We start from the raw sequence: 19,391 nt of genomic DNA on the forward strand, positions 1-19,391 counted from the left end.
CCATCGAACAATCTTCATTGGCGACTAAATAGTCAGTAGTATTTACACTGAAAGCTTGTAGCATACGATTGAAACAAACAAAGATTAACAATCTCCAGCCACCCTACACTGAAGAATTCCTCATTTTTTTACATAAAACTGACTGAATACTGTAATGATAATCGAACAATCTTCATTGGTGAAATCGACACACATCGCACAACTTGCAGGTTTTGTAGCTACTTATTTCTGTATTATTTGGAACGGATATTCTTGGTGTGGTAACACACTAACAGTAAACGCTACCTGGTGCTTCTGCCGAAGGAAGGAGACGCGCGCACCAAGCGGAAGCTCCCCTGATGCTTGTTCCGGCAGCACGCGGCGGCGGCGGCCCCTCTTGGAGCGCAGGAGGACGCGGCAGCAGCGGCGGCGACAAGGTTCCTCGACCTCGAGCACCCCGACCAGCACCGGTGCCCCGGCGGCGACTGGACGGCTCCCTTGCACAGACGGAGAGCGGACATGTGCCCTGCCCAATTCGACCAAAAAATTCTCAGACATCGGAACCAAATCGGACCTGACCAACCGAGCTCATATGTCGGCAGTCTCGATCGGCGGCCACTCACCGAGCTCGCGCCCGAGCGTAAAGAGGGGGAGGGGGGAGGTGCAGGTGGATTACCTCGGAGGAGGCAAGCTCGTCAGGCGGCGGCGGTGTCACCGGCGGCTGTCATCGGCGGGGAGAGATATGGGATGGTTGGTCGGGCTGCGGTGGCCGACGAGGCAGTGAAGGGGAACAGAACTGGGCCAAGCCCACATAGCATCCCATGGGCCAGAGTCTAGCTATATTATTATTAGGCTTCCCGTCGTGGGCCACTCACTGGGCTTCTCCTCTGCTTCTCTCGGCCGAAACCCCAGCTCAGCGAGCAGAGACCCGGCGGCGGCGGCGATATGCAGTTCCTCCGGGGCGTCGGCGGCGGGGGAGGAGGGGCGGGGTCGACGGCGTGGGAGGCGTTCAGGAGGCATTTCTCGCGGAAGCGGGCGGTGGACATCCGGCGGATCAACCCCAAGGTGCCCAAGGAGGAGGCCGTGGCCATCTCCGGCCGCCTCCTCCAGATCCTCGCCGACCACGGGCCCCTCACCGTCGGCAACACCTGGAACCACGCCAAGGTACGCGCGCGTCAACTCACTCGGCTGCCCGTGCGTGTGTCGACGACCTCTAGCTGTTGAGCTCGATGTATTGCTGCAACTTTGTTCGTCCGTGGCCGGCAAATAAATTTGATGCAGTAGTAGTAAGAGCTGATGGAACTGATGCCCCGAAGCAAGTAGTACAGCTTGGCCTCTGCCTGTACTTCCTTCATTGGTCAGATAGATGATGTTTAGACCAGGAAGATTGTAGCTTCTGCCCTCTTTTTAGTGCCTTGGCTTCTTGCATTTGGGCAGCAAATAAAGTAGATAGCTTTACTCTTCTTCGCGCTTAGCCGTGCTCTTGTATATCAACTTTGTCTTGTGATTACAGAGTAGTTTTACCCTTCTTCGCGTTTAGCCATACTCTTGTATTACAGATGTAATATGGTGTATGTTCAACTCAGTGATCTTGCCATGACTATTTGGGTGCTAGTAGGAAATTTCTGCAATTAGGTTTGTAATCAGGCATCTTTTAGTCTGTTGGCACCGAATAAGCTGCTGAATGTGTATGCTATGATAGCCACCTGGTGGTGAGGTAAACAATTGATTCTTGTTCATGCCACTTCTGTTTTAGATGCTCAATGTGTTAGAATAAATCCGAGGCCACCATCGATCATCCGAGGACCAAAGCAATCACACAAGCATGGCACCGAGATTTGTTAACGAGGTTCACCGATATGGCTACATCCCCGGGGCCTGACTACGGGCGCTCCTCCCCGTGACACCGTCACAATACCGCACCCCGGCCGCCCGGGCGCCGGCACACGCCGCCGGCTCCCCCGCGTGCCCGTGCTATTATGTTGGCATAGGTTACATCGTGTGTCTACCCCCGATATATATGAGAGGCCTAGGATACAAGTGTCCTATTAGGACACAACTCCTACCCTGTATACACACAGTCCAAAACCAAGTCCAATTGTAACCTACCTTGTACAATAATATTCGACATAATTCTAACAAACTCCACCTTGGCGAATATTCTCCACCACCTTGAATTCATCCGTGCGTCGAACCTTCATGTACATTGGACTTGAGATACACCATGAGCACCGCTGCTACTCCCAGACTCCATGTGACTCCACCTGCAACTGTAGTCCCTTCTCGTCTTCTTCACAGTCAACACTCGAGCAAAAATTAAGTTCCTCATTACTTTACTTTGTGCTCCCAATTTCCGGAGAATCCGTTCAACGTCATCACACACCGAACACTGTCTGCGTGAAAATGAACAACTCACATATTAGACGCCACATATAAGAGTTACCTGAACTCAACATCACCGCTCTTTCTTGACTGCTTGTCTGAAACTTGAAGGAATTTCACCGTCACCTTGTGTCACCCTCAGTCAAATTCACAGTTGTCTCATCCTTTTTTCGGATAGTCTCTGACTTGTCCCATCGCTATAGCACTCCGCCTCCTTCTGCCTTGTCATCCGCACTTTGCCATGTGCACTGAACACCACAGAATATACAGCCATGTACTCTCTCAGCTTTTGACAATTTCAGACTTTCCGCCACTTTCTCAGATTCTCCATGGTCAACTCCTATCCATCAACTAGCACCGATAGACCCAGTCACCAACTTGAATCCAGTACTCGTCAACACTGCTTCAGCACCCTTGCACACTTTGTCTGATCACACGTATGACCACCAGTGCCTTGGTCCGTCGCTGTGTCCCGTGCTTACCGCACGCCTCGCCGCTATCACCGCGTCGAGCCTTTGCTGTCCTGGTCGAGTCTCCCGGGTAGCTAGCCCACACTGCCTCAACCCCCCACTGTAGAGAACCATCGATCATCACCGACCGATGCCGAGTATCACGCCTCCATCAGACCACTGGTACCCAATCCGATCCACGTGTCTCTCGCTATCCCGCTGAAATAGGCTTCGACTCTCCATGCATTTACGTCGTAGCCCCTCCATCAGCATAGAGTGAAGTCGTCCATCAGACTCCGGCTCCACCTTCAACATGACTCTATGTAGCTGGCCACGCTACCATGCGCCCTGTCGACTTCAAGCTCTCTCATGTGTACACCGCCTTGAATCAATCTTGCGCCATAGTCTTGTCGAAGCCGCACAAGCCCTTAGACCTGCACCACGTGTTTCCACGCCCCAGAAGTCGGTCACCATCAGCATCACGCTCCTATGTCGTTGTCGCTGAAATCACCACCATCTTCTGCTTTGACCGACATCCTCGTCGATCCGTCAGACAGTCCAGTCCGACCCAGCCGAAATTATCCGACTGCACCATGCTCCACCCTGCGTCGTGTCCGCCTCGCACATCCGTGCATTGCCTTGACGCCCTGTGTATGCATGATCCTTTCACGACATGTTCCAGACTCCTCCGAGCCTTATGCACACGTCGCCATCCTCGGTTCCCGTCCGACTGCTAGTTGAACCACACCACTGCTGCCATGCCAATCTCCTTAGCGTACGAAGCAAAGAACCCAAAACTAGTCCCTGTAGTCCCTTGTGTACGTGTGCAACCAACTCAAATAATTCCTGTAGTACTTGTGCAATCTCCCAATAACAGTTTAGGACATGCTTATCGCTGCAAGATTTTGAGCTCTTGCAATACTACTGTTTATGTCTATGATGGGATACTACTGTTCATATGTAATCAAGAGATTGTGATTTGGAGATCATGTAATACCACTGCTTATATCTAATCAAGTGTTTGTGCTGATGCAAATCATCTAACGATGGCGACAGGATGCTGCGATCGATGGCCTGAACAGCAAGACCCACATGAAGATCCTGCTCAAGTGGATGTGGGGGAGGAGGATCATCAAGCTCTCCTGCACGCAGGCCGGCAACACCAAGAAGTTCCTCTACTCCCCGTTCACCGCCGACGACGCCGAGGTGGCCGAGGAGCCATCGCCAGCCGAGGAGCAGCCGAAGAAGAAAGGGTGGAAAGGGAAACACCCAAAGTACCAGACCAAGAAACAGCCTGCGGCAGCAGCTTGACCCTGGTCTGCTGAGCGTTCTTTCAGGCATTTTCCCGCTGCTGTTGCTTTTTCTGTTTTACTTAGCACGGAAGAGTTCACCGCCATATCTGTTTGACAACAAAACATATATTTTGTGATGGACCATTTGGGTGGGCACAAATTACGCTGGCAGGCCGATTTGTTCGGCTCTGTGTTGTAGACTCTGTCTGGTAGAATAATGATGACATGATAATCTAGTATAGTGTCAAAAATCGTCTGGGACGGAGGGATCTATGAGCCTTGAGATGCATTGCCTGAGATTTGTGTGACTGCATTGGTGAGGCCAGAAAGGCAGATTCACTCATTTTGTTCCATATGTAGTCCATATTATAATCTCTAAAATGACTTATATTTAGGAAGGGAGGGAGTATTACCTTCGTCCTAATTTATTAGTCTTCTTCGTATTTTGTGCTAACTTTTAATCATAGAAGTAAGTAGCAAAATGTTAATGCATGTCACGAGAAGTTATATCATTATACTCGTATTTGAACATAGTTTCCGATGATATGAATTACTACGTGTAACTTATATTTTATATACATCCATATGTAGTCTATATCGAAATGTCTAAAAAATACTTATATTTAGGAACGGATGAAGTAGGTAAAGAGGGAGGCTCCTCAGCGACAACCGAAACAGGAGATCTTTAATAATTATGGGTGTGTCTAGGATTCATCTAGATGTGACATAAACAAGTTCCCTCTTTGTTTGTCATTGTTTGTTGTTTAGGGAAAATCTACTATTCTTTTCGCCTCTAATGTACGTGCTCCCTCCATCTATATATATAGAACCTAATACGTTTTCCAAGGTTCACTTTGACCATGGATTAGAGCAGTAATATATGACATGCGTGTTACACAAAGCATACCGTTACATTCATATGTGAAAGAAGTTTCTAATGATATAATTTTTATATCGAACATCTCATGGATTGTTAATCTTGTCAATGGTCAACCTCAAAAACTGTATTAGGCCCTATATATATGGTTGGGGGGGAGTACGCAAAGCATGGTATATGGGTCGGTCGGTCATGTTTTCTTCTCTTCCTTTCTAGCCGAAGTCGGAATAGGGAGGCTATCTTCTTCCACCGATCTCCACCGGTCAGGGCGTTGGCCCCCTCTCCCTCCGGATGCTGCTCCGGCGGTAGGAGGGAGGGGGGGGGGGGTTGAATTTGTAGGCCGTGGTGCGTCGTTAGGGTGGTGGGAGCGGTGCCCGGCCGAATAAATTTGCCTCAACTCCACTCCCACACCGGCCGTGTCCTTTATGGCGGCGTCTTGGAGTTGATGCAAATTTTGGTTTCTTAAAACCAAGATTACAGGGGTTTACCTCAAGCTTAACCTTAGAAATTTTTCCGAATGGGTCGGTTGATAGGTTACATCGTCATGGTTTACATGATACCCTGAGAAAAGGAACCGATAGAAGAACTATTTTTCTCAAAAGATGTTTCTTACGTTAAATAGTAGTCTAACATACCTCTTTGCATCGCTTTCGTTTTTTTGGACCATATGGCCGGCTTGCCTTGTTCTCTGGACAACTTTGCCTGAATAAAATTGGGCAAAGAGTAGGAAATACCTCTCGACCACTGGTCGAGGAGGCAGAAGCAGATGGCCAATTAACAAAGTATTACACTGCAAATCCGAGCATATATAATGATGTAAAGTATGTTGATACATAGAGTCATCACAATAAAGTGTTGTTACAGTACAATTACTCAATTTCATCTATTAAGGAGTGGAGGCTTCAATCTTGTTGAGACAGCCGAGCAGCTGGCATCACGTTATCACAAACTAAACTAGTAGGTATTTCCTTCCCGTCAGCCCCACACGGACCGGTCTCGGCAAGATGTTTCGTATCTAGTTTAGTACAACGTGTTTTAGTCATAGCCCACGCTTCTCGGGCACCCTCTTGACAGGCCGAGACTTTCCACACTTGTAATCGGCATAGAGCCCCTTTCAAATGATCAGCGAGCTCGGACATTCCTTCAGTGATGTTTTTGTCCGGCCATAAAGTCTTAAATACGCAGTTCATGGATATTCGAGATCGCTCGTGCAGCTCTTTAATACGTTTTCAATGTATCTATGATCAGGAGCCCCTTTCAAATGATCAGCAAGCTCGGACATTCCTTCACCGTATGCCCAAAATATTCATACCATGTTTATAATACGATTTTGGTGCACTTTCATATGATCAGGAGCCCTATAGGAGATGTGTTCTTTCCATAGGCTCCAGGGTGCAACCAAGAAGACATCCATGAACATTGGTCTCCCCCAGGTGGCTCTAGCATGCTCCAGTAGTTGCAATCTATGAGTGTGATTGGCCCAGTCAACCCCTATGTAGCGCCAGCATGTAGAGCTGAAACTACAATGGAAGAAGAGATGCTTAACCGTCTCTTCCACATGCAACCCGCAGAGAAGTCAGTCAAGATTACTCTCCACGTTAAAATGACGTCTCTTTTCAGCATGTTTCTTGTGTTTATTCTGTCAGACAGCAGCAACCGTACAAACATTTTGATTCTTGGTATGCAACTAGCTAGTTTTCCACAGCCACTTCAAAGCCTCATGAGCTTGAACCTCTTTGTAACAGAACGTATAGTAGTCTTTGGCTTTGAATTCTATCTTCCCCCAAACATATGTCCATCTGTCATGCGAGCCCTCCACAAAGTAGGTGTCGGCCACATCACTCTGCATTTGTCTCGTCTCATCACGCGCTTGTGTTGATAGGGGGAGCCAAAATGCCTCCCGGCGATCAGCTGTTAGCAGAAATTTAGTTGCCATTCTGATTACATGCTTGCTCGTTGCATGGTACTTAAAAACATTCACAATCTGTCTATCAATTATAACATTATGTATACTGTACTTGGTTTTTGTTTTTTTGTTTTTTGCGGGGGATATAGTGTACTTGCTATCTCCCAACGGTAGTGGTCTTACCCATCTCTAGTTTAGCTCAGCGCACTTATTGCACAAACGTGTCAATTGATTTTGATATCATATAATACCAATGCTTATATGATTATATCCCGGGGTGGACACGGTCAGGTCCGATCCGAGCCGCCGTTTGGACCGTCCGCCGGCGGTCTGAGCCAGACTGGATCGAGAAGAGTGGCGGCCCTGTTTTCAGGGACCGGACCGGTCATAGCAAAGCTCGGGCCGGACCGAGAGGACCGGCCAAGAGACAAGGCAGAGCGCGCACTGGAGCTTCGGCGGCAGCTGCTCATCGAGGATGCAGCGCTAGAGGAAGCACAGCTCATCGACGAGATGTCCGCAAGCTTCAGAAGAACCAGAGGAAGCTAGAGGAACAAAGAAGATCACCAATGGCTGCTCAATGGCGACGAATCTGGCACGACGGCCGGTGGACTAAGATGAAAGTGATGATGACCGATGTGGCGATGTAGGACCTCCCATGTCGTTTTTTTGTCTAAGACGACGAATCCGAGTTAGGCGCATCCAATGGAAGGTTTCTGGGGCTGGAGAGTCCAGTGGCCGCGCGGACGACGATGCCCCGCGGTGGCGGACGTAGACGAGGAGGTTTCTTGCGCCCCCGCCGTGCCTGGGTCGCCACGAACCCGCCACGGCCCCGCCACGCCCCCGCCTTGCCGCCGGCATGCCCCAGCCACGCCCCACTCGGTGCTCACCGTGCTGCCGCCATGCTCCCGCCACGGCGATGCAGTGTATTCTCGGTCCTGCGAGCTGGCTTGGTCAAAGATTGGACCGGACCGACAAACTTTCGGGCCCAAATCCGTAGCTCGGACCGGCTGTTTTTTTTAACGGGCCAGGACCGAGCTGGCCTGGACCGAGCGGGCCACGAGCTGGTCCAAAAGACCGCTCGTTTCGTCCAGCCCTAATCTAATCAAGTGCTTTGCACTCGTTGCAAAATATCTGCTGATGGCAACATGAACAGGATGCTGCGATCGACGGCCTGAACAGTTAGACCCACATGAAGATCCTTCTGAAGTGGATGTGGGGGAGGAGGATCATCAAGCTCTCCTGCACACAGGTCGGCAACACCAAGAAGTTCCTCTGCTCCCCGTTCACCGCCGCCGACGCCGAGACGGCTGAGGAGCCATCGCCAGCCGAGGAGCAGCCAAAGAAGAAAGGGTGGAAAGGGAAACACCCAAAGTACCAGACCAAGAAACAGCGGGCTGGCTGCAGCGGCTTGACTGTGGTCTTCGCATTTTCCTGCTGCTGTTTTTCTTTTACTTAGCACAGAAGAAGAGTTTGTCGTCATCTGTTGACATAAAAAAAATTGGGATGGACCATTTGTATTGACACAAATTACGCTGGCAGGCCGGTTTGTTAGGCTCTGCTGTAGACTCGCTGGTAGAATAATGATGAGATGATAATCTAGTATTCCCTCCGTTTCGAATTACTTGTCTTAGATTTTTCTAGATACAGATGTATGTAACATTATACATCTTTATCTTCTTTTTTTAGAAAAGAAGGGTGACTCCCGGCCTCTGCATCTGGCATGTGGCCATTTTATTAATTATTCTCGAGGACCTTACAAAGTATTACAATAATATGCCTGAATCCGTCATCTTGGCAACATATGCCACTACTCCTATCCATATGATGAAGGGATGCTAGCTGGGCCAAATACACAGACCACTCACCTTAACCTATCATCAAAAGCCGGAAGCCCCAGCCAAGCCACATACCGGGTCCGGGGCACAAACCGGTCTGACGCACTCACATGTGTCGTCGCCGCCATCTTCCACAGGCCCGTCTTCAGAGTAGATATTGAGGCTTCTACCTTGTCAGGTCACTCTGGCATCGATGCCACCATGACGCCAGACAGCCACCTCCTCCTGCGCGAGTCCATCTACACACATCGGGCACCAAGTCTCCGCTGCGCCACGCCGCCGAGATCCGCCGTCTTCGATGCAGAGGAGGAAACACCGCTCCACCTCTGGGCGCATCGCCGGCCACCTGCCGTGATGTCGTGCAAGTCCAGCTCTAGGAAAGCACGCAGGGAATTACGATCTTCAAGACGACGCCCTCAGGAGGGGAAGCGACGTATCACGCCATCGTCTGGTCCTGCACAGTAGGTCCTGGGCTTTCGCCCGAAGAAAGTGACCCGAGAGCGGAGGAGGTCGGAGAACTCCACAACGGCCCCAGGAGGAGAGCGACATCCGCAGACACCGCGCCGTCGGCTTTCGCCCGGAGCAACCCTACCTCCGCACCCTCACGCTGCCGGACGATGATGGGGGAACCCCAACGCCGCCAGCATGCGAGCCCACTAACCCAAGCACCTCTTGCGCGGCGGCGGCGTCATCACCACGCACGACCACCAACCTCACCGCCGGCCGAAGCTAACGGGACAGATCGGCCGAGCCCGCCACAGCCAGATCTGAAACCTCGGGACACCGTCGCGTCGAGGCAGCCATGAGCAGCCGGTAGCCCATCACCTGCGAGAGGACGAGGACGCCGCGCCGGGCAGCCGCCACGCCGGCCGGAGACGCCGAGGACGAGAAAAATCTAAGAAGTAATTTGGGATGGAGGTAATATCTATCACCCTTGAGATGCGTTGTCTGGGTTTTGTGTGATTGCACTATGTAACCGGGGTGAGACAATGGGCTGAGCCAAAGGTATATCCAGAAAGACGAAAATGGTGTGCTTGGTAGCCTGCTTACAGGCCGAACAGGCCCACGCGGGATGAAACTGTGATGTTTGTCTGCCCGCATATTTATGACGGTTTTCTGTCTCAGTGTTCAGTGTTTTCTGCAAAAACCTTGAAAATTTCTGGCGCCGTAAAGTGGCACTATTTGGTGAATTTGACTCCAAAATTGTGATATTATGAACAACTCATACATGCACGATATCTCCCGTGCATGGTAGAAAATCCACTCCCTATAGTACCGAGGGTGTGGCGCGTATAGCTACCGAGAAGTACAGTTACGATACAATCTCCTCCTATGCCCATATGCATACCATGCATTCTAACACAACACTGTTATGAAATCAAGTAAAAATACACCGTTATGAAACCCAAACAAAGAACTAACTAACATTGAGCCAGTTCCAGTGACGGCATGGTAGCAGAGTAACTCTTCATGATGTTCTCGAGCCTCACAACCACGTCTGTCATGCTTGGCCTCTGGTCAGGTGATTCACTCGAACACATCAGACCCAGTTCGAATATTGGCACAAGCAAGTCACTGCTCGTGCACGCCAATGAAGTGCTGGTCTGGTGATTTAAGCAAAAAATTATTTCCTCAGCTTGAGCTATCTTAACGTCCAAAATGCCAGTAAGGTTTGCTGAAAATGCTTGCCAAACCCATTGCCTAATGCTCAATTCTCCCCCAAACATGGCATCTGTGGGTCTTTTCCCTGTGAAAACTTCAAGCAGTATTATTCCAAAGCTAAACACATCGCTCTTTCGTGATGCTTTCCCCATGAATGCGTATTCTATTGAAGAATGAAAAATATTTGTTATGATAGAATCTAACAACACATAACTTGACAAACTAGGTGTTCAAAGAGTTATCGATGCAAGTACCTGGTGCCATGTATCCAATAGTCCCTGGCATACTCTCTGAAATCAAGGAGTTGTCATATCCAACAAGTAATCTTGCAATGCCGAAGTCCGCAACATGCGCCACCATCTCATCATCGAATAGCACGTTTTTAGGTTTGAGGTCGCAGTGCAACACAACTTGATGATGATGGTGGTGCAGATACTCCATTGCTTTTGATACACCAAGCATAATATCCAATCTCCTGATAAATCCTATCGATTCTCCATTTTCAGAGTGCAAATGTACATCCAAGTTACCTTTGGGCATGTACTCAAGTAGTACTGCTCTGAATTCAAAGTTGGAGCAAGTACTTAATATCTGTATCAAGTTGCGGTGCCGAGCCATCCTTAGCACTTGACATTCTGCATCAAAGCTCCTCACAGCCTGCTCGACATGCATGTTGAGCACTTTTATCGCAACCTCCAAACCATCTTGTAATTTGCCCCTGAAAACTTTTCCAAAGCTTCCAACTCCAAGTAGGTTGTCCTCGCTGAAATTTTCAGTGGCACGAACAATCTCGAGATAGGAAACTTGTCTATGACTGATAATATTATCCATGCCAATGGAAGTCGTAACTTGTAGCTGCTTTTTACTTTTCTTCATGATCATTAGGTAAATGAGAATTGCTATAGCTCCTACAGTTACCAAGATAGCTGGGAGAACAATCCTTAGCAAGTGTCTCTTGTTTTTGTAGGAAGTGTCTAGGCAAGGCAAAAATCCTAGACGTGAGGCACCACACAGCCCAGCATTTCCCATCAAAGATAATTTTGCACTGGTGTTTAAGAAAATACCTCCACTTGGTATCTCACCTTGGAACTCATTGAAAGAAAGGTTCAACCTAGTCAGTAAAGTAAAGTTGGCTAAATACTTTGGAATGGTACCAGAAAGGTTGTTACAAGATAGGTCCAACCGTGTTAGAACGATTAACTCCTTGAACGAGCCATCGATTGAACCTGTGAGTGTGTTGTGTGATAGGTTCAGGAAGCTTAATAGTCCAAGATTCCCGTATGAAGTTGGAATACTACCAACCAAGCTGTTGGCTGATATATCTAGAATGTATATTTGCTTCATGGAATCAAGATTAGAGGGCAGTGCACTTGTAAAGAAGTTGTGAGATAGATCTAACACACGAAGGTTACTAAGATGAAACAATCTTTCAGGTATTGCTGACGAGAGATGATTATCTGCAAGCGACATATATTCTAGGTTACTTAGGTTACCGATGCCATCCGGAATGGCGCCAGATAATTTATTGCCCTGGAGGGATAGCCTGTGCAATCTTGTCAAGGCACCAATCTTTAACGGGATTGGGCCAGACAGCTTGTTACTAGAAAGGTTTAGCTGCTCAAGATTCTCCAATAATGCAATGTGTGCTGGGATTATGCCGTTTAGTTGGTTCTCTGCAAAGGACATTACCCTAAGACCACTTAGATTTGATACTGTCACTGGAAGAGCCCCGGTTAAATGATTCCCGGCTGCACTGAGGTATGTCAATTGTGTGGAGAGGTTACCAATATATGCAGGAATGTTTCCAGTGAAGGAGCAATAAAACATGGCAAGCAATCGGAGTTGTCTACAGTTTGACATAGTGGCCAAGAACTCAAGGGTCCCATTGAACTGATTCATTCCAATATGGAGACGGTTAAGGTACCTGAGGTTCCCAATAGTTTCGGGGAAAGATCCAGTTAATTGGTTCCAATCAACTAGCAGATCAGATAGTTGGGATAGGTTGCCAAAATTAGCTGGAAACGGACCTGTTAGTTTGTTTGATGTAAGACGTAAATCTGTGAGCTGACTCATTTCCCCTAGCTCGGCTGGAATATTTCCGCTTAGGTTGCAGAATGAGAGGTCAAGAACACGGAGAAGAGTAAGATTTCTGAGCACACCTGGAATTGACCCGCTAACACCGTCGTTGCCACCTATAGTAAGATAGGTGAGTCGTGATAGTTGAGCGAGCCATTCTGGGACATTGTCCACAAAGGAGTTTCCAGCTAGAGAAAGTTGCACTAGTAACTTGCAGGATACAAGGCTTGAGGGATATTGACCTGTGAAACTGTTGAGACCAATGAAGAAGACAGTTAACATGGGCAACTTAAAGCTTTCATTGGCAGGGATTGTTCCTGTGAACTGGTTAGATGTGAGGACAAGCACGTCAAGTCTAGACTTGTTGAATATGGTAAGAGGTACAAGTCCGGACAGCTGGTTATATTCAAAGTTGACCCATTCAAGCATGGGACATGCGGCAATACCTTGTGGTATTGGCCCAGATAGACTGTTGTTTTGGAAGTCAAGATGGGTTAATAAAGGCGTGTTGTTGAGGAACTGGTCTGGTATGAGGCCACTTAACTGGTTCAGCCCGAGATGTATCCTCCTCAGGCTGTTCAAGTTGTGGAGGAGTTGATCTGGGATATGTCCGGAGAGAGCATTTCGGCGTAGAGAAAGGCGTTGAAGCTTTGTGAGGTTTCCTAGGGTATCGGGGATGGCGCCTGAGAGGCGGTTAGAGCTAAGATCAAGATCGGTGACGCGACGTAGTCGGCCTATATCGGATGGGATGGTGCCCGTGATCTCTGTGTTTGAAAGAGTGAGGACGGCGAGGAAAGAGAGGTTACCGAGATGAGGAGCGATCTCTCCTTGGAGAGGAACGTCTGCCAGCACAAGAGCAGTGACGCGCTGCCGGCGGCGGCTGCAGGAGACGCCAACCCAAGAGCAGAAGGATGTGCCGGCTGTCCAGTTCCTAGACAGAAGGCCAAGCGGATCGGAGAGCCCGGCTTTGAAGGCCACCAGAGCTGAAAGGTCAGAGTCGTTGCTGGAAGCAGCAGCCACGCTCGTGATCACAAGAAGAGAGATGGAGAGTAGCATGATGGGAGAACGTAACGGATGGGCCATGCTGCTAGCTAGCTAGAGTGGTGCTCACAGAGGACTAGTAATTTGGTACTACCATCCATAAGCCAGCTGCTCTCTACTTAAGTAGTACTGCAGGTTAGAAGAACCCAGCAGCTTCATAGACTTGATGACAACCCGTTTCAGACATGGCGCCGGGTCTTCCCCGTTACGCACGCTGCCTCGAAATCTCCTAAGACGCATTCAAATGAGTGAATTCGTCAAGGCCAGTACTAGGCGCCGGCCGGCCGGCCAAAATTTGAGCCGGTCACTGCGCGTACGTCCGATGCACTTTTTTTTAACCTTCTGATTAATTAGCTTCGTCCCAAAAAGTCAAACCTACAGGGAAAACTTGATACAAATAAGGGGGCACTACTGGAATTTTCCTTTTTGCCGAGTGCATTATGTCAGGCACTCGGCAATAGTATCTTTGCCAAGTACCTAACTCGGTAAAAACGCGAAACACGGCAAACAGGCACTTTGCTGAGCTTCGTGGATAAAACACTCGGTAAAACAACAAAACACAGCAAACAGGGTTGTTCATTTTGACGGGACGGACAATTTTCATGTTGAAAACTTTTTCATTTTAGGCCATATTAATTACACTTTTTGGTATGCTAAATATTAATATAGTCTCAAATAACCAAGGTGATGACCATATTCATTGCATAGTTTATTATAATGTTCCCAAATTAGACATATAGGTGCATCTTGACATTACAAACAATGCTGTGTCAAGTACAGTTTCCTACTTTTTTCTACAAAGAAATCAATTTTCATTTTTGAAGTGTCAAAACTGGGTGTTTTTTTGTGAAGCAACTACAAAAATCAGGGTGCAAAATGGCACCACTCGAATTAGCACACTAAGTAGACCATATTTTATGCACAATTCCCAAGTTTCATGGATTTTCTAGTTTTCCAGCTACTTTCGCACATTTAAATGACTTTATGTCAATTTCTCAAAAGTAATTCAATATTGAACTGCAAGTGTGTAATAGCTCAGTCATAAAAAAATAGCAAAATAAATATTTTTAGATAGACATAGTCATTATATGGGAGAACCACTTAGAGTTTATTTGTGAGATTCAACCCCTTGTGATGAATAGCCATGTTGACCATTTTGACCCCATTTTGGAAAAAATGAAACAAAAATAATACAAGTTTAAAAAATGCAATTCTTTCGCATGGAGTCCTTTTATGTGTACTAGTTGCGAGGAAAAATACCAAACTTTCAATATAATAAATTTGAAAAAAAAATCCTTAACAAAACGGGCTATCGTGTATAAACATTCATGGCTTTCAAGTCAAAGGACCAAGGTGATGGTCATATTCATTGCATAGTTTATTATAATGTCCCCAAATTAGACGGATAGGTGCATCTTGACAACACAAACAATGTTGCGAAATAGAGTTTCCTACTTTTTTGTACAAAAAATGGTTTTCATTTTCTAAGTGTCAAAAATGGGTGTGTGTTTTAAGCAAGTACAAAAATTAAGGTGCAAAATGGCGCCACTCCAATTATCACAGTAAGTAGACCATATTTTATGCACAATTCCCAAGTTTCATGAATTTTCTAGTTTTCTAGCTACTTTCGCACATTTAAGTGACTTTATGTCAATTTCCCAAAAGTAATTCAAAATTGAATTGCAAGTGTGTGATAGCCCAGTAATAAAAATTAGCAAAAAATATTTGTAGGTACACAAGTAGTCATTATATGGGAGAACCACTTAGTGTTTTCAGAGATTCAACCCCTTGTGATGAATAGCCATGTTGACCATTTTGACCCTGTTTTAGACAAAATAAAAGAAAAAGAATACATGTTTAAAAATATGCAATCCTTTCGTATCGAGTCCTTTTATGTGTACTAACTGCGAGGAAAAATACCAAACTTTCAATATAACTAATTTGAAGAAAAAAATCCTTCACAAAATGGGCTGTCGTGTATGAACTTTCATCACTTTTAAGTCAAATGACCAACGTGATGGCCATATCCACTGCATAATTTATTATAATATGACCAAATTAAACATACAGGTGCATATTGCCATTACAAACAATATTGTCAAATGGGTTTTCGAACTTTTCTGTAAAAGATTTTTTTTTCATTTTTGAAGTGTCAAAAATGGTTTTTTTTGTGAAGCAAGTACAAAAAACAATGTGCAAAATGGTACCATTCCAATTTTCACAGTAAGTTGACATTATATTATGCTTAATTCCCATGTTTCACGAATTTTTTGGATTTCTAGCTACTTTCACAATATAAATGACTTTATGTTGATTTTTTTTGAAAGATCCAGCATCGCTGGCATTCATTGATAATAGCAGGAAGCAACAGAAAACAACAAGGTGATGAAGGTCCTAGGACCAGAGGATCCGAAGATCAAAGACAAAAAGAAAAACAGCAGCCTAAAAGCTGCAACACCACACTCCATACAAACCATACTAGGCACCGCAGCTCCGACTCCGACGATGAACTACTAAGGAAACTGGGCAGGAATGGTGTCACGGAGGGTCGCCGAACGAACCACCTGTCACGCGTCATCGTATACCACCGGCCCCCACCGCGGCTTCGACTTCACAGCAACAGACAGTCGAGGCACTCCCTCGGACACGCCGGAGAAGAAGAGCCGACTACCACAACCAGAGCCACACATCCAACATTGCTCACCGCCGTCACCGTTGCCACAGAAGCCACCGTGCACGTCCAGTCATAGGAAGCACCACAGGGATCAAAGTCTTCAAGACGGCGTCCTAAAGAGGGGAACAACGTCGAAGACGGCGCCACCGCCCGACCCTGCAGCAGGATCTAGGTTTTCACCCGACGTACTTGATCCGGGAGATCTGACTGTGAGACTCCGGACGACGCCTCCAAGGAGGATAGCGACACCCACAGGCGCCGTCGCCGCCGGCCGGCCAGAACTGGCCAGGCTTTCACCCCGGGCAGCCACTCCCACGCAGCAGGCCAAAAACGACCCGTGCCTCCACTGGACCGCGCACCCCACACACAGCAAGCGCGCCATCGCTATGTCGGGCCACCACCAAGCCTCCCCGACGACGGGCCTGCAGAGACCAGAACGGGTCCTGCACTCCGCATCCAAACCGCGGCAGGAGCCTCACTGCTCCAGCACCGCCTGCGCTCGCGAACTGGACGTGGTCACCACGCGCCACCACGCCGAGATCCACGCAGCCTGGAGCCCTCCTACCCCTCACGCCTCCTACACGCCACGCAACCACGCAGCCTGGAGCTCCAGCACCGACTTTATGTTGATTTTTTTAACCAGGTTTTGTTCGAGAGCAACACTCGGTAAAGTGTGCATGTCTCTGATTGGTTGGAAGTCAGTGTCACGGATCGATGACATGGCAAGCAGGTAGCCACACATCTCGTATATCTTGTGCGCGAGAGAGAGAGGGAGAGAGAGAGCATCTTATTACATTAGAGAGATGCTCCCATATTTATTTCATATTTTTTGATAACTTTTAAACTATTAAAAGTTTAGCGACCCTTAACTAGTTTTGTGACAAGCTATGATAGACACAGTTTTACCTATATATATATATACACACACACGGTGGCGCTATTTTGAGCGAGCGCGCAGAATGAGCTTAGCATACGCTCCGGTCGGTCCTAATTATGCGGACAGGTCACGCGGAGAAGGGCTGCTCTACACCACTAATTTATTGAGGGTAACGGTCTATACAAGAAAAAGTAATGCATTTAATTTTGTTACCATGTGTGGTTCACTCCATCCCGATTCTGAGGTGACTATTCATTGACAGTAGTAATAAGGATAGTGTACATGGTAATGGACAAAGATTCTTTACTAGGAAAAGGGTTATCAATGGTTTGATCCCACAATATAGTAAAACCTTGTTAACATATAGTGACGAATTACTGCATGCTCACTAATTGGCAGCAGTAAAAAGGATGGAGTGGATGGTAATGAAAAAAATACCAACAAAAAATTAGAGATGCTTCGATTCTGCGCATGGTAAACCAAGTACCACTACGATGTGAACTAGATTATTGACTCTAGTGCAAGTGGAAGACTGAAGGAAATATGCCCTGGAGGCAATAATAAAGTTATTATTTATTTCCTTATATCATGATAAATGTTTATTATTCATGCTAGATTAACTGGAAACATAATATATGTGTGAATACATAGACAAACAGAGTGTCACTAGTATGCCTCTACTTAACTAGCTCGTTGATCAAAGATGGTTAAGTTTCCTAGCCATTGACATGGGTTGTCATTTGATTAACAGGATCACATCATTAGGAGAATGATGTGATTGACTTGACCCATTCCGTTAGCTTAACACCCGATCGTTTAGTATGTTGCTATTTCTTTCTTCATGACTTATACATCTTCCTCTAACTACGAGATTATGCAACTCCCGTTTACCGTAGGAACACTTTGTGTGCTACCAAACGTCACAATGTAACTGGGTAATTATAAAGGTGCTCTGCAGGTGTCTCCGAAGGTACTTGTTGGGTTGGCGTATTTCGAGATTAGGATTTGTCACTCCGATTGTCAGAGAGGTATCTCTGGGCCCTCTCGGTAATGCACATCACTTAAGCCTCGCAAGCATTGCAACTAATGAGTTAGTTGCGGAATGATGTATTACGGAACGAGTAAAGAGACTTGCCGGTAACGGGATTGAACTAGGTATTGAGATACCGACGATCGAATCTCGGGCAAGTAACATACCGATGACAAAGGGAACAATGTATGTTGTTATGCGGTCTGACCGATAAAGATCTTCTTAGAATATGTGGGAGCCAATATGAGCATCCAGGTTCCGCTATTGGTTATTGACCGGAGACGTGTCTCGGTCATGTCTAGTTCTCGAACCCGTAGGGTCCGCACGCTTAACGTTTCGATGACAGTTATATTATGAGTTTATATGTTTTGATGTACCGAAGGTTGTTCGGAGTTTCGGATGTGATCACGGACATGACGAGGAGTCTCGAAATGGTCGAGACATGAAGATTGATATAGTGGAAGCCTATGTTTGGATGTCGGAAGTGTTCCGGGTGAAATCGGGATTTTACTGGAGTACCAGGAGGTTACCGGAACCCCCCGGGAGGTTAATGGGCCATAGTGAGCCTTGGTGGAAGAGAGGAGAGGCGGCCAGAGCAAGGGCCACGTGCCCCTCCCCCCTAGTACGAATAGGACAAGGAGAGGGGGGCGGCGCCCCCCCCCCTTTCCTTCTTCTCCTCCACCTCTTTCCCCCCTCCACTCCTATTCCAACTAGGAAAGGGAGGGAGTCCTACTCCCGATGGGAGTAGGACTCCTCCTGGCGCGCCCCCTCTCCTGGCCGGCCGCAACCCCCCCCCCCCCCCCCCCCTTTATATACGAGGGTAGGCGGGCACCCCAAAGACACAACAATTGATCATTGATCTTTTAGCCGTCTGCGGTGCCCCCCTCCATCATAGTCCACCTCGATAATATTGTAGCGGTGCTTAGACGAAGCCCTACGTCGGTAGAACATCATCATCGGCACCACGCCGTCGTGCTGACGAAACTCTCCCTCAACACTCGGCTGGATCGGAGTTCGAGGGACGTCATCGGGCTGAACGTGTGCTGAACTTGGAGGTGCCGTGTGTTCGGTACTTGATCGGTCGGATCGTGAAGACGTACGACTACATCAGCCGCGTTGTGCTAATGCTTCCGCTTTCGGTCTACGAGGGTACGTGGACAACATTCTCCCCTCTCGTTGCTATGCATCACCATGATCTTGCGTGTGCATAGGAAAATTTTGAAATTACTACATTCCCCAACAGTGGCATCAAAGCCAGGTTTTATGTGTAGATCTCATATGCACGAGTAGAACACAAGTGAGTTGTGGGCG

General features: G+C 47.5%; 2 protein-coding genes across 2 annotated transcripts; one reads left to right on the forward strand and one right to left on the reverse strand.

Moving 5' to 3' along the window:
* The first annotated feature begins 851 nt into the window (after positions 1–851).
* On the forward strand, positions 852–4,359 carry LOC125553215. The gene is made up of 2 exons (XM_048717011.1): positions 852–1,143; positions 3,867–4,359. The coding sequence occupies exons 1-2, from the start codon at positions 925–927 to the stop codon at positions 4,119–4,121; spliced, it is 474 nt and encodes a 157-aa protein (XP_048572968.1). The 5' UTR covers positions 852–924; the 3' UTR covers positions 4,122–4,359.
* A 5,551-nt stretch (positions 4,360–9,910) lies between these two features.
* On the reverse strand, positions 9,911–13,541 carry LOC125554430 (LRR receptor-like serine/threonine-protein kinase EFR). The gene is made up of 2 exons (XM_048717990.1): positions 10,637–13,541; positions 9,911–10,545 (listed from the first exon to the last, which is right to left on the reverse strand). Exons 1-2 carry the CDS (start codon positions 13,539–13,541, stop codon positions 10,142–10,144), a joined length of 3,309 nt encoding a protein of 1,102 aa, XP_048573947.1. The 3' UTR covers positions 9,911–10,141.
* Positions 13,542–19,391: the final 5,850 nt, after the last annotated feature.

This window comes from Triticum urartu, chromosome 4 (assembly GCF_003073215.2).
Source record: "Triticum urartu cultivar G1812 chromosome 4, Tu2.1, whole genome shotgun sequence".
In the NCBI taxonomy this organism is placed as follows: Eukaryota; Viridiplantae; Streptophyta; class Magnoliopsida; order Poales; family Poaceae; genus Triticum; species Triticum urartu.

Coding starts and splice junctions, on each gene's coding strand:
- LOC125553215 (XM_048717011.1), top strand. CDS start 925: ATGCAGTTCCTCCGGGGCGTCGGCGGCGGGGGAGGAGGGGCGGGGTCG. Junction 1,144..3,866: donor ACACCTGGAACCACGCCAAG/GTACGCGCGCGT, acceptor CGATGGCGACAG/GATGCTGCGATCGATGGCCT.
- LOC125554430 (XM_048717990.1), bottom strand. CDS start 13,541: ATGGCCCATCCGTTACGTTCTCCCATCATGCTACTCTCCATCTCTCTT. Junction 10,546..10,636: donor TATTGGATACATGGCACCAG/GTACTTGCATCG, acceptor ATTCTTCAATAG/AATACGCATTCATGGGGAAA.